Genomic DNA, 18,598 nt, shown 5'->3' with positions numbered 1-18,598 from the left:
CTTAAAATTCCATAATAAAACTACTCTGCATTTGGTGTGCAATATGAGTCAGAATTGAAGCAAACTGAGCTAAATTTCTCTAATAACATTAATTGGCACCACTAGAATTAAGATCCTGCCACTATTTAAATAATTAAGCGAATCTAGATCAGTCCTAAAAATGCACTTTGAGCTGAAAGGTGACCTTGAAGTTTTTACTGCAGAAACATCATTTAACATTCCAACACAAATGTAATTTAGTTTTTAGAAAGTGGATGAGTTAATGTTCGTAGGTATTCCTTCTTCAGAAGCCTAACTATATAGACGAGTTTCTAGTAGAATGGCTTCATATTGCAGTGGACAAGGATTAGTGTGCTGGTGGGGTGATTTCTGCTCTTTATTACAGAGATGTAATTGATTGCAGTAGGAATAACAATTTTTAGGCAAGTGTGCTAAATCAGGAATAACTCAGTAATTTTAAGAGCTCTTTATAACTAGGAATTATAACAAACTGCAATGAAGTTGTGTGTTAAAATTTAAGGTTTGAGTCTGCAAGTGACTATACTGGTTACAAAAACTAATCTGCAGAATCTTTTTGGGGAATGGTGCTGTCATTGACAGTTACATCAATTGAGGAAAAAATTATAAATTTGCAAACTCTGAAGTTTAATCCAATATACTTGAATTCAATAGTTCTCCAGAAGGAATATTTTATATTAGATACTGTGTTTTATTTTTGGTAGTTCTTGTTTGTGGATGAATTTTAAATCCTATAGGCAGTAGTCTGTTTCATGATGGTTGTCTCTTCTTGTACTTCTAAACAGCAAGAGACACACAATTTTAAACTGTTCTGTTGAACTTTTTGAATCCTGTATTCAAAATAAAAATTAAATTTCACTTTTCATCTTTATTTTTTTGTAATAATTCTTCCAATAGCAGACATGTACAAATCAAAAAGTCTGGAATGATTTCTACAGGAATCCGATAAGACACAGTATCATATAGGAACCATGGCATTTGTTTTTCTGTAGGCAAGGTACTTTAAAACCTATGTATCTAAAGCCCAAGTTTAATAGTTACAAGCCAGAAACATTTCAGTGTTATTCATCTGCAAAGATAATTGATTTGCTGTGCTATGGGCTTTTTTTTTTTTTCCTCCTGCCAAATGAGAATGAAGACACATAGAAAATAATTCATTTTCAGGTTAACAAATGTATTGTAATTTATGGAAAAAAAGCAGAATTCTAATTTGACAAAAATAGGATTTCCATTAACAGCATTCTATTGGCAATAGTACTGAGCATGACTTATTAAATAATTTGTACATATTAATATCATACCTACAATTATAATTTTTATATCAGACTTAACAGCATAATGTGAATGTTAAGAAACTGTCTCATTGGCTGTGAGGAAGAAAAAAGGAATCATGCATAGTTTGAAGAATCATCCATGTCCTGCAGAGTCGTGGCTTTATATCAGCTTGTGTGCAAAAGGGCTACAAAACTGGGAACTGATTAAACACATGTATTTGTCAGAAGAATAAGAAAGGATGACAGTTAAATAGAGGGACATTCAGATGGAAGCTAAGCTTTATCCCAGAAATAAACTCCATTAAATTTAATATATAATCATTACAGTAATTTGAACATACGTAGTTAATCGATTTTTTGATGTACCTGACCAATTAAGCTGGAGAAGACAAAAACACCCAGGAAAAAATTCAGCAGCTGAAAAACTATCTCAAACAGAGTTTGTGGTTCTGGAAGGCCACCAATTGTGATTAAAGTACGAACCGCCCAGTAGTAACACCTCAGATACCTGTGAATACAGACAGCATTTTTGTTATTGACTGTAGGTAGTCATGTGGTGGAAGTTAAGAATATACCTACCTGAGTTGGGCCTTTCTGTGATGCTTTTCAGTCCAAAAGACCTTCAGTATTTTTTATAAAGGGTTATGATTTTACAAATGATGGAGTTATGTAAATCACATTATTCTGCATGTTCTCACTGACAGCAAAATAGAATATATGGGAAATGCAGTGGTTACTTACTCTTCTCCAGTAACTCTATGCAGCATTACAGAAAACTTCTGTAACAAATTGCCTAGGTGGCCATTACAATGTTAGACTGCTGCTAGTGAAGACGCCATGATGTTAGAAACAGTGTAAAACTGTTAGAGACTTCCCAGAGTTTATCTGTAACATGCTAGATGCACACACATCTGAAGGTCTCTTCCATGGCTTCACTTGATGACACCAGTGTGAAGCCTTATGGTGGACATAACAAATGCAGTGTTGGTCTTCTCATGTCCATTTATATTCCTACCCCTTTAACCACGTTGGTCTTCCTCCTACTCTGCTTCTGAGCGCCCTTCATCGGCCCTGCCTCCTGGGCTATGTCAAACAGAAGTTACATGCTTCCACAAGCTGTGACTTAAACCAGCTTCTCCGAACACTTCTCTTGTTCAGCAGTGAAAGGCTGACCCCTGCATTAACTTCTCCTAGTGGCTGGCCTCCACTACTATTTCTGTCACCTTAACAAATACTTTCTTGCCTTCTTCTCTACTTTCCCTCATGCATGGGAAGAGCTTTCCATCAATGGCTACAAAACCACCTTGTTAATGCCCTTCAAGACTTTTCTCAGAAATCTTTTGATCTAGAAACCAAATATAGCAGTAAGCAATGGTCAGTCACTAAGACTCTGCTTCAACATATGACTTATATTGACTCCTTCACAGTATCTGTCAGCTGTCTGTCACTTCTCATATCTGAAGTGTGAGATTTTTGGATAAAGATTTTTTGCTCTGTTTGCACAGCCACCTTTGTACTGCCTTGTGCATGACGCAGCCTGTTGCACTCAAGCAGTGTATTTCTATTAGTATGGTAACAGAAGTTTATGAAAACTGTAACAAAGGACCTGGAGAGAATTAAATTATTTTTTTTATTTTGTGAGAATAGTCATACTAACTCTCTTTAAAAATATATATATATATAAAGTGCTTTCGCATCTCTAAGATTCTGTTTTAAATTTCATTCTAGAACATGGCATCGCTAGCAGTAGTGCAACATCCACCATACTGTGCAGTGAGGATTAATTAGTTCAAATAATTGTCATGAATATGTTATCATTTCCTTCTTTTCTGAGCTAACAAGTAATTGGTTTAGGAATATTTTTTAAAGCCTCCTATTAATTGGAATTTGACTTCCTAAATCTCTGTACAATCATACTTCAGCTTCACTAATGATTAGGAGTTGAAGTTCGTTTTCCTTAATTGTACAATGAGATTTTCTATTATTTCCTCTATGACTATTACAGAATCACAGAATCACAGAATCATCTAGGTTGGAAAGGACCTTGAAGATCATCCAGTCCAACCATTAACATAACACTGACAGTTCCCAACTACACCATATCCCTAAGCGCTATGTCAACCCGACTCTTAAACACCTCCAGGGATGGGGACTCCACCACCTCCCTGGGCAGCCCATTCCAACGCCTAACAACCCGTTCTGTAAAGAAATACTTCCTAATATCCAGTCTAAACCTTCCCTGGTGCAATTTGAGGCCATAATATTGCTTCTGAAGCAATGAAGATTCCTTCTATTTGTTGAATTTTATTGAGTTTGAAATAATAATAAAAAAAACCCAACAAACACAGAAGAAATACTTTTGGAGATGTTTGTTTTGAAATAGACAGTCTTACATGCACCTTCTCATGCTTACCCTGAATCTGAGGCCCTCTGACCTGCTTGCAGACTTCAGATGTACGTTTTAATTTGGTGGCCTTCACTTTTAAATTCCTCTCTTACTAACATATGAACTCCACTCCTATTAATAAATGTTCCATGTAACAATACAACTGGAGGGTCAGTTTTGTGCAAATATGAGAAAACAAACCCAATAACCACCAATTCCAATGAGGAGTTTTATTTAAATCACTTGAAAGTGTTTCCAAGTCTTTCACCTAAAATGCCAGTCTTTACCAAGTAATCGATTTTTCCTTTTCATTACAAAGTCACTTTTTCTTGGTTGCAGATTAATGAAATGCAGTAACAATGATGACTTTTACCATAGATTTCTAGTTTTAAATTTTAACAGCCAGAACTGCCTGTTTTCATTCAGACTCCTTAAAAAATTCATTGTATATCTGCCATCATATAATTTTTCCTTGTTAGGGGTGCAAAATTATGCCACTATAATATTTTCACTTGAGTTCAAAAAAAATCATCACCTATGCTTGTTTCCAGCAAAGTATGCATAAGTGGCAGCTTTCTCTTAGACTTCTGTAGCATGAATAAATAGTAAGAAAAAACCTCAGATCTGTTTTGAAAGAATTGCAAATTTAAGCATAAAATGATGTCTCTAACTTGTCTGAGGGGAATTATCATATAAAGCATATTAATATCATACTTGTTTGCCATAAGTGAGAATGCTGTAGTGTTTGAAACATGTATAATTTTTAATATAAAAGTAAAGAAATTAACATTACTTCTGTGCTAGTGACTACAAGAAACAAAAGTAATTAACTAACTCCCTCACCCCCAATGGCCTTGGATGCCAAAATTGTGAAGTCCACCATGATGGACAATATACTCTTCGTTCTGGAAATGTCTACAAAGAATGAAAGCAGCTCCTCAAAGGAATTTAGGGGTCACATTCTTCTTTGCAGTGTTGTATATCCAAAATGTGAGAGATTTTTTTTCAGATCTGCCCACCCCTTTCTGAAGATGTAGTTAATACAGTATATGCGTCTATAATTTTACTTCAAAAGAAACTTTCTACTGGCAAACTCACATGGTATTCACTATCTCTTAGGCACCGTTTTTATATTTTCTCCATTTATGCATTTTATTGTTTTTATTTTAATCTGAAATGAAAGTTAAACAGTTGAAACATAAAGCAGCTTTTTTTCCCTAAGAAGGAGAGAAATGAGATTGTAAATTTTGTTTAAGGAAAGCCAGAAAAAACAGACTCCTATTTCAACAGTATTAGCAGCTCTACTTCCTATAGCTAGTGTCTGGAAACCATCACTGCTCACCATACAGCTTACTAGCTTGCTATAAAATTACTGTTGAAGCAAACAACATGAGACAAGAAAGGGATTTTCCCTCTCCACAACATAGAGAGCATGTTTATCCTTCAGCCAATCAAACTACTAGATTTTTCCCTACAATAAGTCCTAGGTATGAAAACATTCAGAAACACTGCAAATAGGATACCTTTAATACTATGCCAATAGAAATATCTTTTTCATAAAAGTCCATTTCAGAATACACTCAACTTCTTACATGGCTTTGATTAATACAGGTAAATCAAATTTTTGTGCATGTGGCTATCAGATTTTAAGGTGGTATTCGCACATTCATTTCAGCCCAGGGGAGCATTATTTCAGGGCTATCACGTTTGACCCCTCTCAGACTACAGCCAGGTTGGGTTTAAGCAGAGTAAAGTGGCTTGTATAAACTGGTACTCTAATGACCTCCTTCTTGATACCTCTTTTTCTTGAGTGACTAATAAGTCATGTGACTGTGGGTATGATGATCTCAGACAGAATGGTGTAAAATGCAAAGCCTTTGTCTAAAAAGTACAGCTGCAAGAAGCAGGTTTGAAAGCATTAGGTCTGACATACTTATGAGTTGGGCTGTGCATTCACAGATTGTCCGAGGCTCAAAACTGCTTCTGTACAGCAAGTGTGACACATCAGACCTATTGCAAGTACAGTGTGTAGCTGATACCCACGAAACACCTTCTAAGCTATGTCAGTCTTACTGTGCATTAGGCAATGCATATCAGATAAGTAAAGTTGTTCTAGACATGTACAGTGACCATCTTCTGGGACTTACAGATATCTGCTAAATCTGTGCCCAGAGCAGGAAGACAGCAAGCTACAGAGAAACATAGTCAGGTTGCAAATAGATGTCTTGATTAATAAATATGCTGGAGAATTTTGCAGACTACTTGTGGGTGCCTTGCAAACAGCAGAAGAAATATACCGTAAGAGTGAGGGAGTCTGGGCCGCGCTGGAGGGAAGTTAGTGCAGGCAGAAGAATGCAAGGACGAAGACAAGGCCAGCAAAATAAGGCTGGCAAAAACACACAAGATAGCAGATAAGCGAGAAACACCTGTGGTCAGCAAAAGCACACAAGTCTGAGCAAAACAGGGTATGAGATAAGGGAGTTTTTGGCAAGTTTTGGGATTTACGTACTAATTGCAATTAACCAAAGCATATGCTTGTAGAGGCACATGAACAGCGCGTGTAGATAACCTGTAGCCTATTAGAAGATAGATGAGTGCGTGTACGGAATTTAGTAGAATATAAATGTAACCAGGATTGGGAAATAAATGGACGATCTGATCATCATATTGGTGTTGTGTCATTCCTGTTCCCACATGAAGAAGTAAGGATCCTGGCATTTTGGTGACCCCGACGTGATCTGCTACCGACGTGATCTGCTACCAACGTGATCAGGTGAACTGTCCTTTTGGAGCCGATGTGATTTACTATCGACGTGATTTATGATTGACGTGATTTACGACGTGACAGAATCGTAGCTGATTCTGATAGAATCGTCTGAACAGAAGCCAGAGGAAGGCGGGGGCTGTCGGCCGGCGTTACTGGAGGTAAGCCGGGCTGCCCGAGAGAGGCAGGAGCGGATCCGTGCTAAGCCGGGAAAGTAGGGGCTTAGGTACCAACAGCATGGGGCTCGCTGCATCAGCGACAGAAAAGGCTGCAGTTCGAAGTTTGATGCAGCTCGTAGAGGAGACAGAGGTGGATCTCAAGGAAGGGGATTTAGCCACGCTGCTTCTCTGGTGTAGACGTAGGACATTAATCACTAATACTGATCAGTTGTATGATGAAGAAATCTATTGGGACTGATTTGTGGGAATCGATTCAAGCAGGGAACAAAGAAGCGAGAAAATTAGCACCTACTTATCGAAGTGTTCGATTGATAGTGGAAGCAATGAAAAGTTGGGCTTGTGTTGCTGCTGCTGCTGCTCGTGCGACTGCTGCCGCTGAGTGGAAGGAGAGTGACAAGGAGGAGAAAGAGAAGGAGGAAAAGAACTTGTTATTTGATGGTGTGCCTGTGTCCTCTAAAATTGTGTGTCCCATGTCAGAAAGGGAATTTTGGGCAGGTCCTAGGATTGAGATCGAACCCTGGGTGCCGCCAACAATGCCCTCTGCCCCACCTTTGCTTAGTTCATCTCCTCCTGATACTTTGTCAAATTCCATAGACCCAGTTAAAGTGCTGCTCCCTATGGATGTGGGTGATGAGTCGTCTCGAGCAGTCTATCCTACACCTCATCTGAACAGCTTGCTAGTCTATTAAAAGAACAAGAGAAAGCAATGTCTGACCTTTTGGATGAAATACAATGGCTAGATCATGGGTCAGCCAAACAGACTATTTGTGAGGCATATAAAAAGGCTCATCAAGCCATAAGGGATGGTTTGAAAGCAGTTGAAGAGAGTGTCTGTGGGCCAGAAGCTAGGGGTGCGCCCGGTGGGCAAAATAATTCTGAGAGACCCCCACAAGAGACTCAGATTACTGAGGAGAAATTGAGAGAGAAGGAAAAAAGAGCCAGAGCTTGGGTAATGCAGTTGTTAGAGGACGGAGAGATGACTCCAGAAGAGGCGGATAATTATCTGAGAAGTAAATTTGGAAATGGGCTTACATCAAAGGAACGGAGAGCATACGCAAAATCTAAATAGTTAGTGAAGGGAGGAGGAGAAGTTAGTTCAACGACTCCATTAAAATGGGTTGCTCGATGGCTGCAGGGTAAAGACAAAAGAAAAGGACCTGAAAACAATGCCGCTTGTTCGGCATCCAGTCCTCCTGTGCCTGATCCGCCCCCCCCGCAGGACCCTAATTATACTGTGGGGCAGAGATGGAAGGGGGTGATTGAACATGCAGTTATAGAAGGGCAGATGCTGCCACCTAGTGTCATTGCAATGCCAGTTGTCGTGCAAGAGAACCAGAGGGTGTGGCATCCATTTGACTGGAAGACTGTGAATCAGTTACAAAGAACAGTCATGGACTTTGGGTATGATAATAAACAAGTTATGACCATGATACAATCTTTTTTTCGCAATCAAGATTTAGTGCCGACTGATATCAGAGCACTTTTGGAGATTATTCTCCCCCTACTGCTTTTATGATGTTTAAAGATAGATGGCAGAAAAAATGTGAGATTGCAATGGTAAACAACCTCCATCAGTTGAATGGACATGATCCTTTAAGATTTGGTACACTTGATCAGCTTATGGAGACAGGACAGTATTGTAATGGAGCAGCACAGGCAGCCTTGCACCCTCGTATAACACAACACTCTCAGGCACTGGCCTTAGAGGCACTTCAAGAGCTGCCTCAAATTGGAAAACCGAGACTGCCTTATCATCAAGTGAAGCAAAAGCCAGATGAGCCATATATGCAATTTATTGATCGACTGAAAGAGGCACTGGATACTGCACCTAATCTTACACCTGACGCTAAAACAGCAGTGGGGAAAGATTTGGCAGATCAAAATGCAAATCAAAGATGACAACAAGTGATTGCCAGTCTCCCACGAGGTGCTAGCCTGACACAGATGGTTGAGGCATGTTCACAATTGCCACCATTATTGGAGGAGCAAGAAAACGCTACTATCCATGCAAGAGCTCTTGCTGCAGCTTTAAGACCTGTTACAAGTCAGGGAAAAGGAGATCCTGGACTTAAAAATGTTAGGAAAAAGGAAGGATGCTTTTCATGTGGTAAACCTGATCATTTTAAGCGACAATGTCCTCAGGCAAAGAAAGCTACCATAACAGCGCCATTTGCTGGTACCTGTAACCGATGTGATAAATTTGGGCATAAGGCCAGCGAGTGTCGATCAAAATTCAAGAAAGATGGGAGCTGCTTGCTGGGAAACTCCTCTCAAAGCGCCTTTCCGGGGGGGCGTCAAGACACTCAAATTCCCCCAAGTGGCGGCTGCCTTGACGAGCTTTCAGCAGCCACCCGAGGAAGTGCAGGCCTCGATTTGGCCATGGGAGTCGACATCACAATAGTAGATGATTCAGTGCATGTAGTTCCTTCCACAGTTACAGGACCGTTAGGACATGGACTTAGCGCATTATTGATAGGACGATCCTCAGCATCGAAGCAAGGAATTATGATTATTCCTGGAATTAATTGATTCTGATTATACTGGGAAAATTAGGATAATGGTGAGAATTCTAAACCCTCCAGCCACATTGCATAAAGGTGACCGTATTGCTCAATTAATTCCGTTTCGAGCACATGTTATTAAGAGTCAAGATCGCGAAAGAGGCGATCAAGGATTTGGGTCTACTGGACCAGTGACTGTTGCCTTTTCACGATTGATCACCAACAATAAGCCTATGAGAATAGTCACAATACTTGGGAATGATGGAGTTAAGATCCGCTCTGAACAAGTCATGCTTGACACTGGAGCTGATGTCACCGTTATACCATATGCTGCATGGCCATCTTCTTGGCCTTTGATTATGGTATCCAACATGGTTGTAGGAATTGGAGGAGCATCCCCTACACAGCAAAGTGCACATTTTGTTACCATTATAGATAACAAAGAAGGTCTCAGAGCACAAGTGAAACCATATGTACTGCATACAACACTCTGGTTATTAGGGCGAGATGTCTTGTCTCAGTGGGGATGTGTATTACAAACGCCTTTTTAGGGGTGGCCATTGTAGCAAGCAACCCCCGTCCTGTTTTAAAACTGAGCTGGTTAACTGATACTCCTGTATGGGTGGAGCAATGGCCGCTACCAACTGAGAAGCTCACTCATTTAAGGGATCTCATGCAAGAACTATTGAATGCTGGACACCTTGTCCCTTCTACCAGTCCGTGGAATACACCTGTGTTTACCATCAAAAAGAAGTCTGGAAAATGGAGACTGTTACAAGATCTGCAAGCAGTTAATGCAGTTCTGCAGGACATGGGAGCACTTCAGCCAGGATTACCCAATCCATCCATGCTCCCTCAGGGCTGGGACATTGTGGTTATTGATTTGAAAGATTGTTTTTTTACAATACCTTTACATCTGGAGGATTATGAAAAATTTGCCTTCTCTGTTCCTTCTACAAATAGAGCAAAACCTTCTGAGAGATATCATTGGGTAGTGTTACCACAGGGCATGAAAAATTCTCCCACAATATGTCAATGGTATGTGGATTTAGCTCTACGACCCTTTCGAGAACATCATATCGACCGTATTTTGTATCACTATATGGATGATTATTTGCTTTGCCAAAAAACACCCATTTCTGAAGAATTGATTCAACAACTGATAGAAGCTCTAAATATAACGGGACTCGTTGTGGCCCCTGAAAAGGTACAACGGACTGAACCATGGAAACACCTAAGGATGACTTTAACTGAATCTACTGTTAGGCCACAGAAGCTATCAATAGTACAGAAAGTGGAAACATTAAATGATCTACAGAAATTGGTGGGAGATATTCAGTGAATCCACAGTATTTGTAGCATTACTAACACAGATTTACAGCTTTTATTTAAGTTGTTGCAAGGAAATTGTAATCCTCAAGAACCTAGGTCTCTAACAGCGTCAGCTAAACATGTCCCGGATAATATTTCCCTGAAATTGAGTGTTAATTCTGCAGCTCGTATTGACCCTGTTCAAGCATTACAATTGTTTGTATATAATACAGAATCAGAAGTATCAGCTTTTTTAGGACAATGGTGTGAACAACAGTCTAATCCCCTCAGAATTATTGAATGGTTATTTTTATCGGCCAGAGGACATAAAACAATAACATCACATGTGGATGCGATAGCAAGTATTATTCGAAAAGGTGTTCAGCGAGCAATATCTACTGCTGGAAAGGAACCGGATCGAGTAGTTGTGCCTTATGCACTGGACCTAATTCAGGCTATGTGTGAATCATCTATGTCCTTCTCGCTGGCTGTGATGAACAAATCCTATCAAATTGACAGCCATTATCCAAAGCACCCACTATTTAAAACTGCTGCACTCACTATTTAAAACTGCTTTAACAATGACTGCTGTTCCTGTCATTAGTCAACTACCTTTACAGGCCTTAACAGTATTTACAGATGCCAGCAGCAAGACCAAAACGGCAGGATTTGTTTGGAAGGAGAATGGAATATGGCAATCAGAACGCTTTGTTTGCGATACATCTGTACAGATTTTGGAGCTTAAAGCAGTGATTGCTGTGCTTAACCGCTGGATCATTCAAGATTTAAACATTGTGACTGATTATTTATATGTGACAGGTGTAGTACAACGAATCGAAAAGGCCTTGTTAGGACATGTAAACAATCCCACCCTTTTTGCTTTTGGCGACTTACAAAATACTGTTAATCATCGTACGCATCGGGTTTTTATCATGCATATAAAGAGCCATACTAGGCTCCCTGGAGGTCTTGTAGAAGGCAACGCTCGAGCTGATCAGTTGGTTGCCGCTTTAGCAGACACGGATAACATTGTTCCAGAAACCTATAAATCTCATGCCTTTTCTCACCAGTCTGCAACTGCATTATGCAAGCAATTTAACATCCCTAAGACCCAAGCATGGGCAATAGTGGCTGCTTGTCCAGACTGTGCCACTCTCACACCGCTACAGGACGGTGGTGCGAATCCTTGTGGCTTACAGCCATGGGAAGTTTGGCAAACTGATATCGCTGTATTTCTGCCTTTTGGGCATCTTCACTACTTACATGTGTCAGTGGATACCTGTTCCTCATTTATATGGGTCTCTGCTCATGCTTCTGTCTCGGCAGTAGCAGCTCGTCAACATTGGACGCAAGCGATTGTGGTTATGGGGTGTCCAAAGAAAATTAAAACTGCTAATGGTCCCGCATATGGGGCAGTCTCCACCACTGCCTTTTTACAACATTGGGGAATTCAGCCTCTCCACGGAGTACCACGCAACTCTACTGGGCAAGCAATCGTTGAGCGCGCCCATCGTATATTGAAACATCACCTTATTATTTTGCAAAAACAGGGGGAGACAGGGGGTTCCCCTCATGAGATATTGGCAAAAACATTCTTTGTTTTAAATTGGCTTAATATACGTGGAGGGCAAGATGAACCGCCTGCGTGAATACATACTCAAACAAGCAAGCATGATCATTCTTTTCAAAAAATTCAAGTGCAATAGTATTTCCCTCAATCTGGGCAATGGGAGGCACCTATGCAGTTGTTAACTTAGGGAAGGGGTTATGCTTGTGTTTCTACAGGTAGTGATTCACCCAAGTGGGTCCCCGCAAAGTGGGTGAAACCATGGATCACAAAGAATGATGACACCAATCCTGTGTCCCGAGGCACTTCAGAGACACCAGCATCGATTGAACTTGGTCTTGATGCCGTTGTTAACAGCACTACATCCAGCAAACAGTGAAGTTCTTTGTCTTTTACTGAACCTGCAGTCATTTTATGCAGCTATTCAAACACAGCCGCTCACCATAAAACAGCTTGAAGAACATGACACAGCTTGTACAGAACATGGTCTAAACTGTCGACCTTGGGTTTTTATACATTGTGCATGGTGTGACAGGGGAACTTGGAGAGTCACGTGTGTGGATGATCGGGAAAGTGTGTATAAATGTCACTTGTGTGCTGACCAGATTATCTTTTACACCGAAGCAGATTGGTTGTCTGATTTTATAGGTAGGTCAGTATATCAGCGATTAGCTGTTGGTACAGAAGGACAGATCAGAGTTTTTAGAGAACAACAGCAGTTTTCTAGGGCTTTAAACCTAATTGAAGATCTTGGGCAAAGAGTTTTGGCAGAAATTAGTTTTGAGCTTTGTAAACGCTTAGCTTTGCAATGTATTAGGCAAAATAATAAGGTAGTAGATAGGAGCTGTAGTGTTGGAATAGACGTTCCTTGAAGTTGGCATGTGCACAAGGATAACTGTAAAAAAGAGGTAAAACGATGGTGATGTGTCAAATGTGGGCGATGTTTATTTTGATTTGTTTTATAGCAGGTAGTGATGGGATTTTCGACATTACACCCAGAACAAATATTTGGGTAACGTGGACAAATACAGCTGGGATGTCAGATTTTTGTTTGAGTTTGCAACAGGTGGATAATCCTTTTCGAACCTGTTTGATTGGCATTCCATTGCAGGAAAATGAAACTGACTTTGATGGGTACTGGAAACAACAGAGGGTGGACCTGACTAGTAGTGAAAGTGAAACTTGTTTAAGTCCAAATGGCATCTATGTTTGGCCCACTATGCGTAGTGCGGCCTGGCAGAAGACAGTCATCGAAAATTTAAATCAATCAGCTCATTTACCTTTGCAGGAGCTGGACTTGCTAGCTAGCGTTGTGCCTGTCGAGTATGTTGATGTTACTGCAACTAATATGCAGGACTGTAATGATACAGTTCCTCAACTCCAGCCAGTGAATGGCACAGGAGTGGTTTGGTTCGATGGTCCGTGGTATGTTTGGTTGGCACGGAGTGTACAACAAGACTTATTTATAGGTTGTCAAAATGTAACAGGGCATTCTCCTTGGAATTATTTGAAAACAGGAGGGTTTACCGTAAACACCAAAGGAGGTTTTAAACTTCCACCTGGAGTGTTTCTGATTTGTGGAGATAGAGCATGGCCTGGTATTCCTGTACGACCTGTTGGTAGTCCATGCTACCTTGGGCAACTAACATTGTTTACTCTGCACATGAGAGAGTTATTGAATGCCAGTAGGAGACATGAGTCAAGATCACGCAGATCTGTTCGAACCTTTGACGACACCTGCAACAACAACGTACAGCTACCTTCATTAGCCACTGTTATAGCTACTTCTTTCTTCTTTCCGGAAGGAATGGCTGCCATAAATGCAAAAATATATACGTAGATTAGCATGTTGGAGCGAAAAAGCAATTTAATCTAACTTCGCAAATGCTGAGTGCGCTGCTTACTGATGTTGATAGTGTTAGGTATGCTACTCTGCAAAATCATGCTGCTGTAGATTTCTATTATTGGCACATGGGCATAGATGTGAAGATTTTGAAGGAATATGTTGCTTTAATTTGTCTAACCATTTGCAGAGCATACACCAACGATTAGCAAAAATGAAAGATAACATGAAGCATATTACAGAGGGGCATGGTCCCTTTTCAGATTGGCTTGTTGGTCTCGGACTGAGATGTTGGTTACAAACATTGGTCAAAGGAGCATTGATGGTATTGATAGTACTGCTGCTTTTGATGTTGATTCTTCCTTGATTGTTCCAATGTTTGCAGCGGATGCTGCAAAGTTTGGTTGAGCAAATAAAAAAATAAAAATAAAAAAAAAGGGGTGGGGGGAGATGTAGGAGTCTGGGCCGCGCTGGAGGGAAGTTAGTGCAGGCAGAAGAATGCAAGGACGAAGACAAGGCCAGCAAAATAAGGCTGGCAAAAACACACAAGATAGCAGATAAGTGAGAAACATCTGTGGTCAGCAAAAGCACACAAGTCTGAGCAAAACAGGGTATGAGATAAGGGAGTTTTTGGCAAGTTTTGGGATTTACGTACTAATTGCAATTAACCAAAGTAAATGCTTGTAGAGGTGCGTGAACAGCGCGTGCAGATAACCTGTAACCTGTTAGAAGATAGATGAGTGCGTGTACGGAACTTAGTAGAATATAAATGTAACCAGGATTGGGAAATAAATGGACGATCTGATCATCATATTGGTGTTGTGTCATTCCTGTTCCCGCATGGAGAAGTAAGGACCCCAGCATAAGAGAAATTGAATGATTTGTTTTGCTTAGGTATAGCACTGACCTGGGGGGTTTGCATAAGAATTTCAGCTCCCTAGTTTTAGTTTCCCTGATGGACAGTGATGAAAGAGACAGGTACTTCCACGGGACAATTCAGAACAACATTACATTCCTGCCTTGAATCCCTTTCTAGAGGATTTGTCCATTTTCCTGAGGAATTAGAGACTAATCTCTTACTTAGATGGTTAAATTAGATTGTAAATTAACACATATAGTTCCAACTGTTCACTTAGCTGTAATTAAGACACCTTTTCAATATCCTGCTGCCATGGTTACATAGGCTCTACACTATGGTGTTGCAACACGGATGCTATCCTGCATTAGGAGAGACTGAGGTATGCTCATCAGTGCAGTTTTAATGCTGGGAACATCTTGTGTGGCTAATTGGGGTGTGTTGCAGGGGGATAAAGTTGACAGCCTTTTGCACCTCAGGTCAAAGGCTTTGATTGAAGGCTGCCATGCAAAAGACCTCAAGTCTTCTTGGACTGGCACTAATACTTTAGAGTCTGGACACGATCTGGAAAAAAATACAGCTAGCAGAAATGTGCAAACAAAGCTACTCTGATAATTTTGCTTGTGGATTGAGTGCTGTGTACAGCTGTTAGTTAAAAATTGAAGTTCACTAGTTAGTATGTCTGCTCAGGAACCTATATATAATCAAACTGATAACAGAAATGGTTATCTTTATATTCTTCTTAGTCTGGAAAGGAAAAGAAATGATCCTAGAAGTGTTGACATTTTTAAGAACTGGTTTTGGCCAAAACTAACAATGTTTTATGGACACAGCAGGGATTCTACATAAAACATTCATGCCACTAAATCAGTACCAGATCATTTGCTTTGGGTCAGTGTAATCTGAGACCACTAGAATTTTGATTTATTTGTCAAACTGCTTACTGTCATTTTTTTTTTTAATTAGTTAAGAAGCTATGTTTGTCTTATCTTCTTTCTGAATGTGTTCCCATTCTATGTGAGACCAATGGCATATTTTGCTTCAACTGTTGGCAACTCTGCTGTATGAAAGGAAATTACATCTGCACTGTTGTGCCATAATATATGCTGCAGATCTTGTCACTTTTTCTGACAGATTTTTCCCTGATTGTTCTTAGTTCCTGCTTTCCAAAGAAGTGAATATACATAGAAGTATCTTGTCTGATATATTTAAATTCACATTGCACCTCCGATAATAACACAGTGCCTCTCTGTCAAAAATCCCCAAATATTCGACAATCAGATATTATGTCATGCCTGATTCTCTAAAGCGATGACAATCCCATACGGAAGACATTTGCTGTTAGTGGGATACCAAGCTATACTTTATGAAATGCAGCTCAACGTGGGATTCTCTTTGGGGTCCCAACTACATGGGACCATATAATCCAGTATGAATTAGATACAGGCAAAAGAATAAAAAAGCATACATATACCAACCAATGTCAAAATGAGGTAAATTAATGGCTTAATGAAGTTTACATGGATATATTCTAATATGCAACTTTTTTCAGTATCTTGGTTTAATGCGGACTTTGAATTATCAGTTTATTATTATTGTTTATAAAAAATTCTGCCCTAAATCCCATTTGTTTTCAGTGTGATGTCATTTGATAAACATTTTCATCTCCTCATGGAAAAGGTATCACAAAATATTAAAAAACCTGACCTTTGCCTCTAGGCACAACATCATTGTCTGTGATCAAGCTAGCAAATAATTTCTACCAATTGTTTCCCTGCGCGAAATGTAAAATATTCTTGTCCATGAAAAACAGGAAGACTTTCTTGCCTGTTCTCTAGGCTGTTCTGAAGAAACATTAAAAACCTGAAGGCTGAGTAAGTGCTTTACTTTCAGAGTTTTCAGGTTGCTCAGTCTTAGTTACTTTAATTATGAGGCAAGTATTCCCAAGAATAACATTAACAAAAATAGCTATAATGGAAATTCGTTCTGCATTTTTCTTGTGAGATTTCTGGACGCCTTGATCCTGTGAATAAATATCTGTGTATAAACTTACATAAGTGGTCCCACTGAGCTCCATGACCCTGCTTGCACATGTCTGACTGCAGTACTCAGTCTGTGCATTTTAGTGGAAACTTCAGCCACGTCACTTTTTGACAGAAAACCCTAATTATAAGAAATCAATGCTGTTTTACAAAAAGTGTGTTTTAATCTCAAAGGCTATTTTCTTACCCTTCAAGACAGGGACTTCACACTAAACTTATGAAGTGACAAAATTACAAGCAAGAGGATCACGTCTCCAAGAGAAATGTGAGAAGTTGTTTAAAGGGTAGTTTATAACAGCAGTAGTATAGTGTGTGTGGTTTTGTGAAGAATGTAATTAATGAACTAATTGAGCTTCTGTGGCTTTAACTATATTATGGCCTTTGAAAGAAATGAATGTTCATTCATCTGAACCTACTAGATATGTTTTCATATAACTACACACAAAATATATTATGACTTTGCTATTTTCTCTTGCTTCCTCTCCATCATCTTAATGAATGTCCCTTACTTGGTACCGAGACTAGTGCTGTCACAAGGAGTTTGTGGAAAAGTGTGCCAATACCCAGTCCTTCCCATTGGAGACACTCTACCACATGTTTAAGCATGACCTTCTGAAATGATCAGAGAAAGTGGGTGGATTTTTTCAGACCAATCTCCACGGCATTTAGGACTAAAATGTTGCATTTTAAAGACAAAATGCTGTGTAGCAGAAAAAAACCCCATGCCTCTGATTCCTCTGAGGCATTGTTCTGCAATCCTTCTAACAGTTCCCATGTGCGTATGTAATCAGTAAGTTTAATTTATGACCCTTGTTGCTTTCTAAATGTTTAATTAAGTTAGTGCTTAGCACTGACTCATAAACCTATAAAAGCTGAAAGTGGTAAACTGATTATTCACTGCACCTGCCCACCAAATATGTTAGTAATGAAAGCTGCTAATCAGCAGTCATGGTGCTAAAAGATTGCTATCCAAGCAGCTGTAAAGTAAGGGCATATCCTGCAATCAAAGGCATGGGAAAAGGAGAGGGATTCAGGAAGGAGCAAAATCAACAAAAATCTCTTGCAAGAGAAAAGGACTTACATGTTTCCTTTGCCGTCGTACACCCATCTAGTGCTGCCAAGTCCTTCATAGTCTGAAGCCCAATAATACAGGCATGCATTAAGGTGCAAGATAAACAACAAGTATCCAGTTGTTCGAATGACCCTATAAAAGTCAACACATTCCTGTAAAACAGCTTACATTTTTCCTTCCTTTTAATATGGAACCCATTGCTTTTTTGGATCAACAATGTTTATGTTAAGCATCCACTAAGTAGTTCCCCACCTGTATTGATTCTGTGAAAGAATAGCTGGCCGTTACCTGTCTCTCACATTTGTCCAAGGTCAAATAAATATCTTTTCTAGAATATTTGACACAGAGTAATTTTTAAATTATGGTTTCCTGTGAACTTTATAATCTACTTCTTTAACTGCTTATGAATATTTACAGAAATTTGAAGCTATATTAATGAGGCTAAAGGGTACAAATTAACATGTTTGCCAAAGTGTTCAAGATAGGCTCTAAACTTGTGAACTAAAGCCAAGAAATGTCTGAGGTCAGAAACGAACCACTTTACAAGAGCTGTACTAGGAAGCCTGCAGTAGATCCGCTAAATAGTATGATTTAGTGGCTATAGCAGGGGTTATATCATTCCTAATCCCAGTTCTTATGCTTATGGCCAGTTCTCTGAAGAATGCCAGTGATGAACTACTTAAGCACCAAGCAGCTTTCTGTTTAATACAATAATGATCTCATTGTATATCCTCTGTTCAGTGCATGGAGGTCAAAAGAAAGATCTGGAATTAGCTCTCCATTCA

The 18,598-nt window shown here is 39.6% G+C and overlaps 1 protein-coding gene across 1 annotated transcript in view; it reads right to left on the bottom strand.

Moving 5' to 3' along the window:
* Positions 1-18,598, bottom strand: part of CNGB3 (cyclic nucleotide gated channel subunit beta 3) — a 76,697-nt gene that overhangs the window by 14,308 nt on the left and 43,791 nt on the right. The window contains exons 10-11 of the mRNA XM_074820275.1: positions 17,823-17,945; positions 1,659-1,800 (exon numbers count right to left, since the gene is read on the bottom strand). Coding sequence (XP_074676376.1) covers positions 1,659-1,800; positions 17,823-17,945 — 265 coding nt within the window. The remainder of the gene's footprint in view (positions 1-1,658; positions 1,801-17,822; positions 17,946-18,598) is intronic.

The sequence above is a fragment of the Strix aluco genome, chromosome 1, assembly GCF_031877795.1.
Source record: "Strix aluco isolate bStrAlu1 chromosome 1, bStrAlu1.hap1, whole genome shotgun sequence".
NCBI lineage: Eukaryota > Metazoa > Chordata > Aves > Strigiformes > Strigidae > Strix > Strix aluco.
This window is presented reverse-complemented; position numbering and strand designations above follow the sequence as displayed.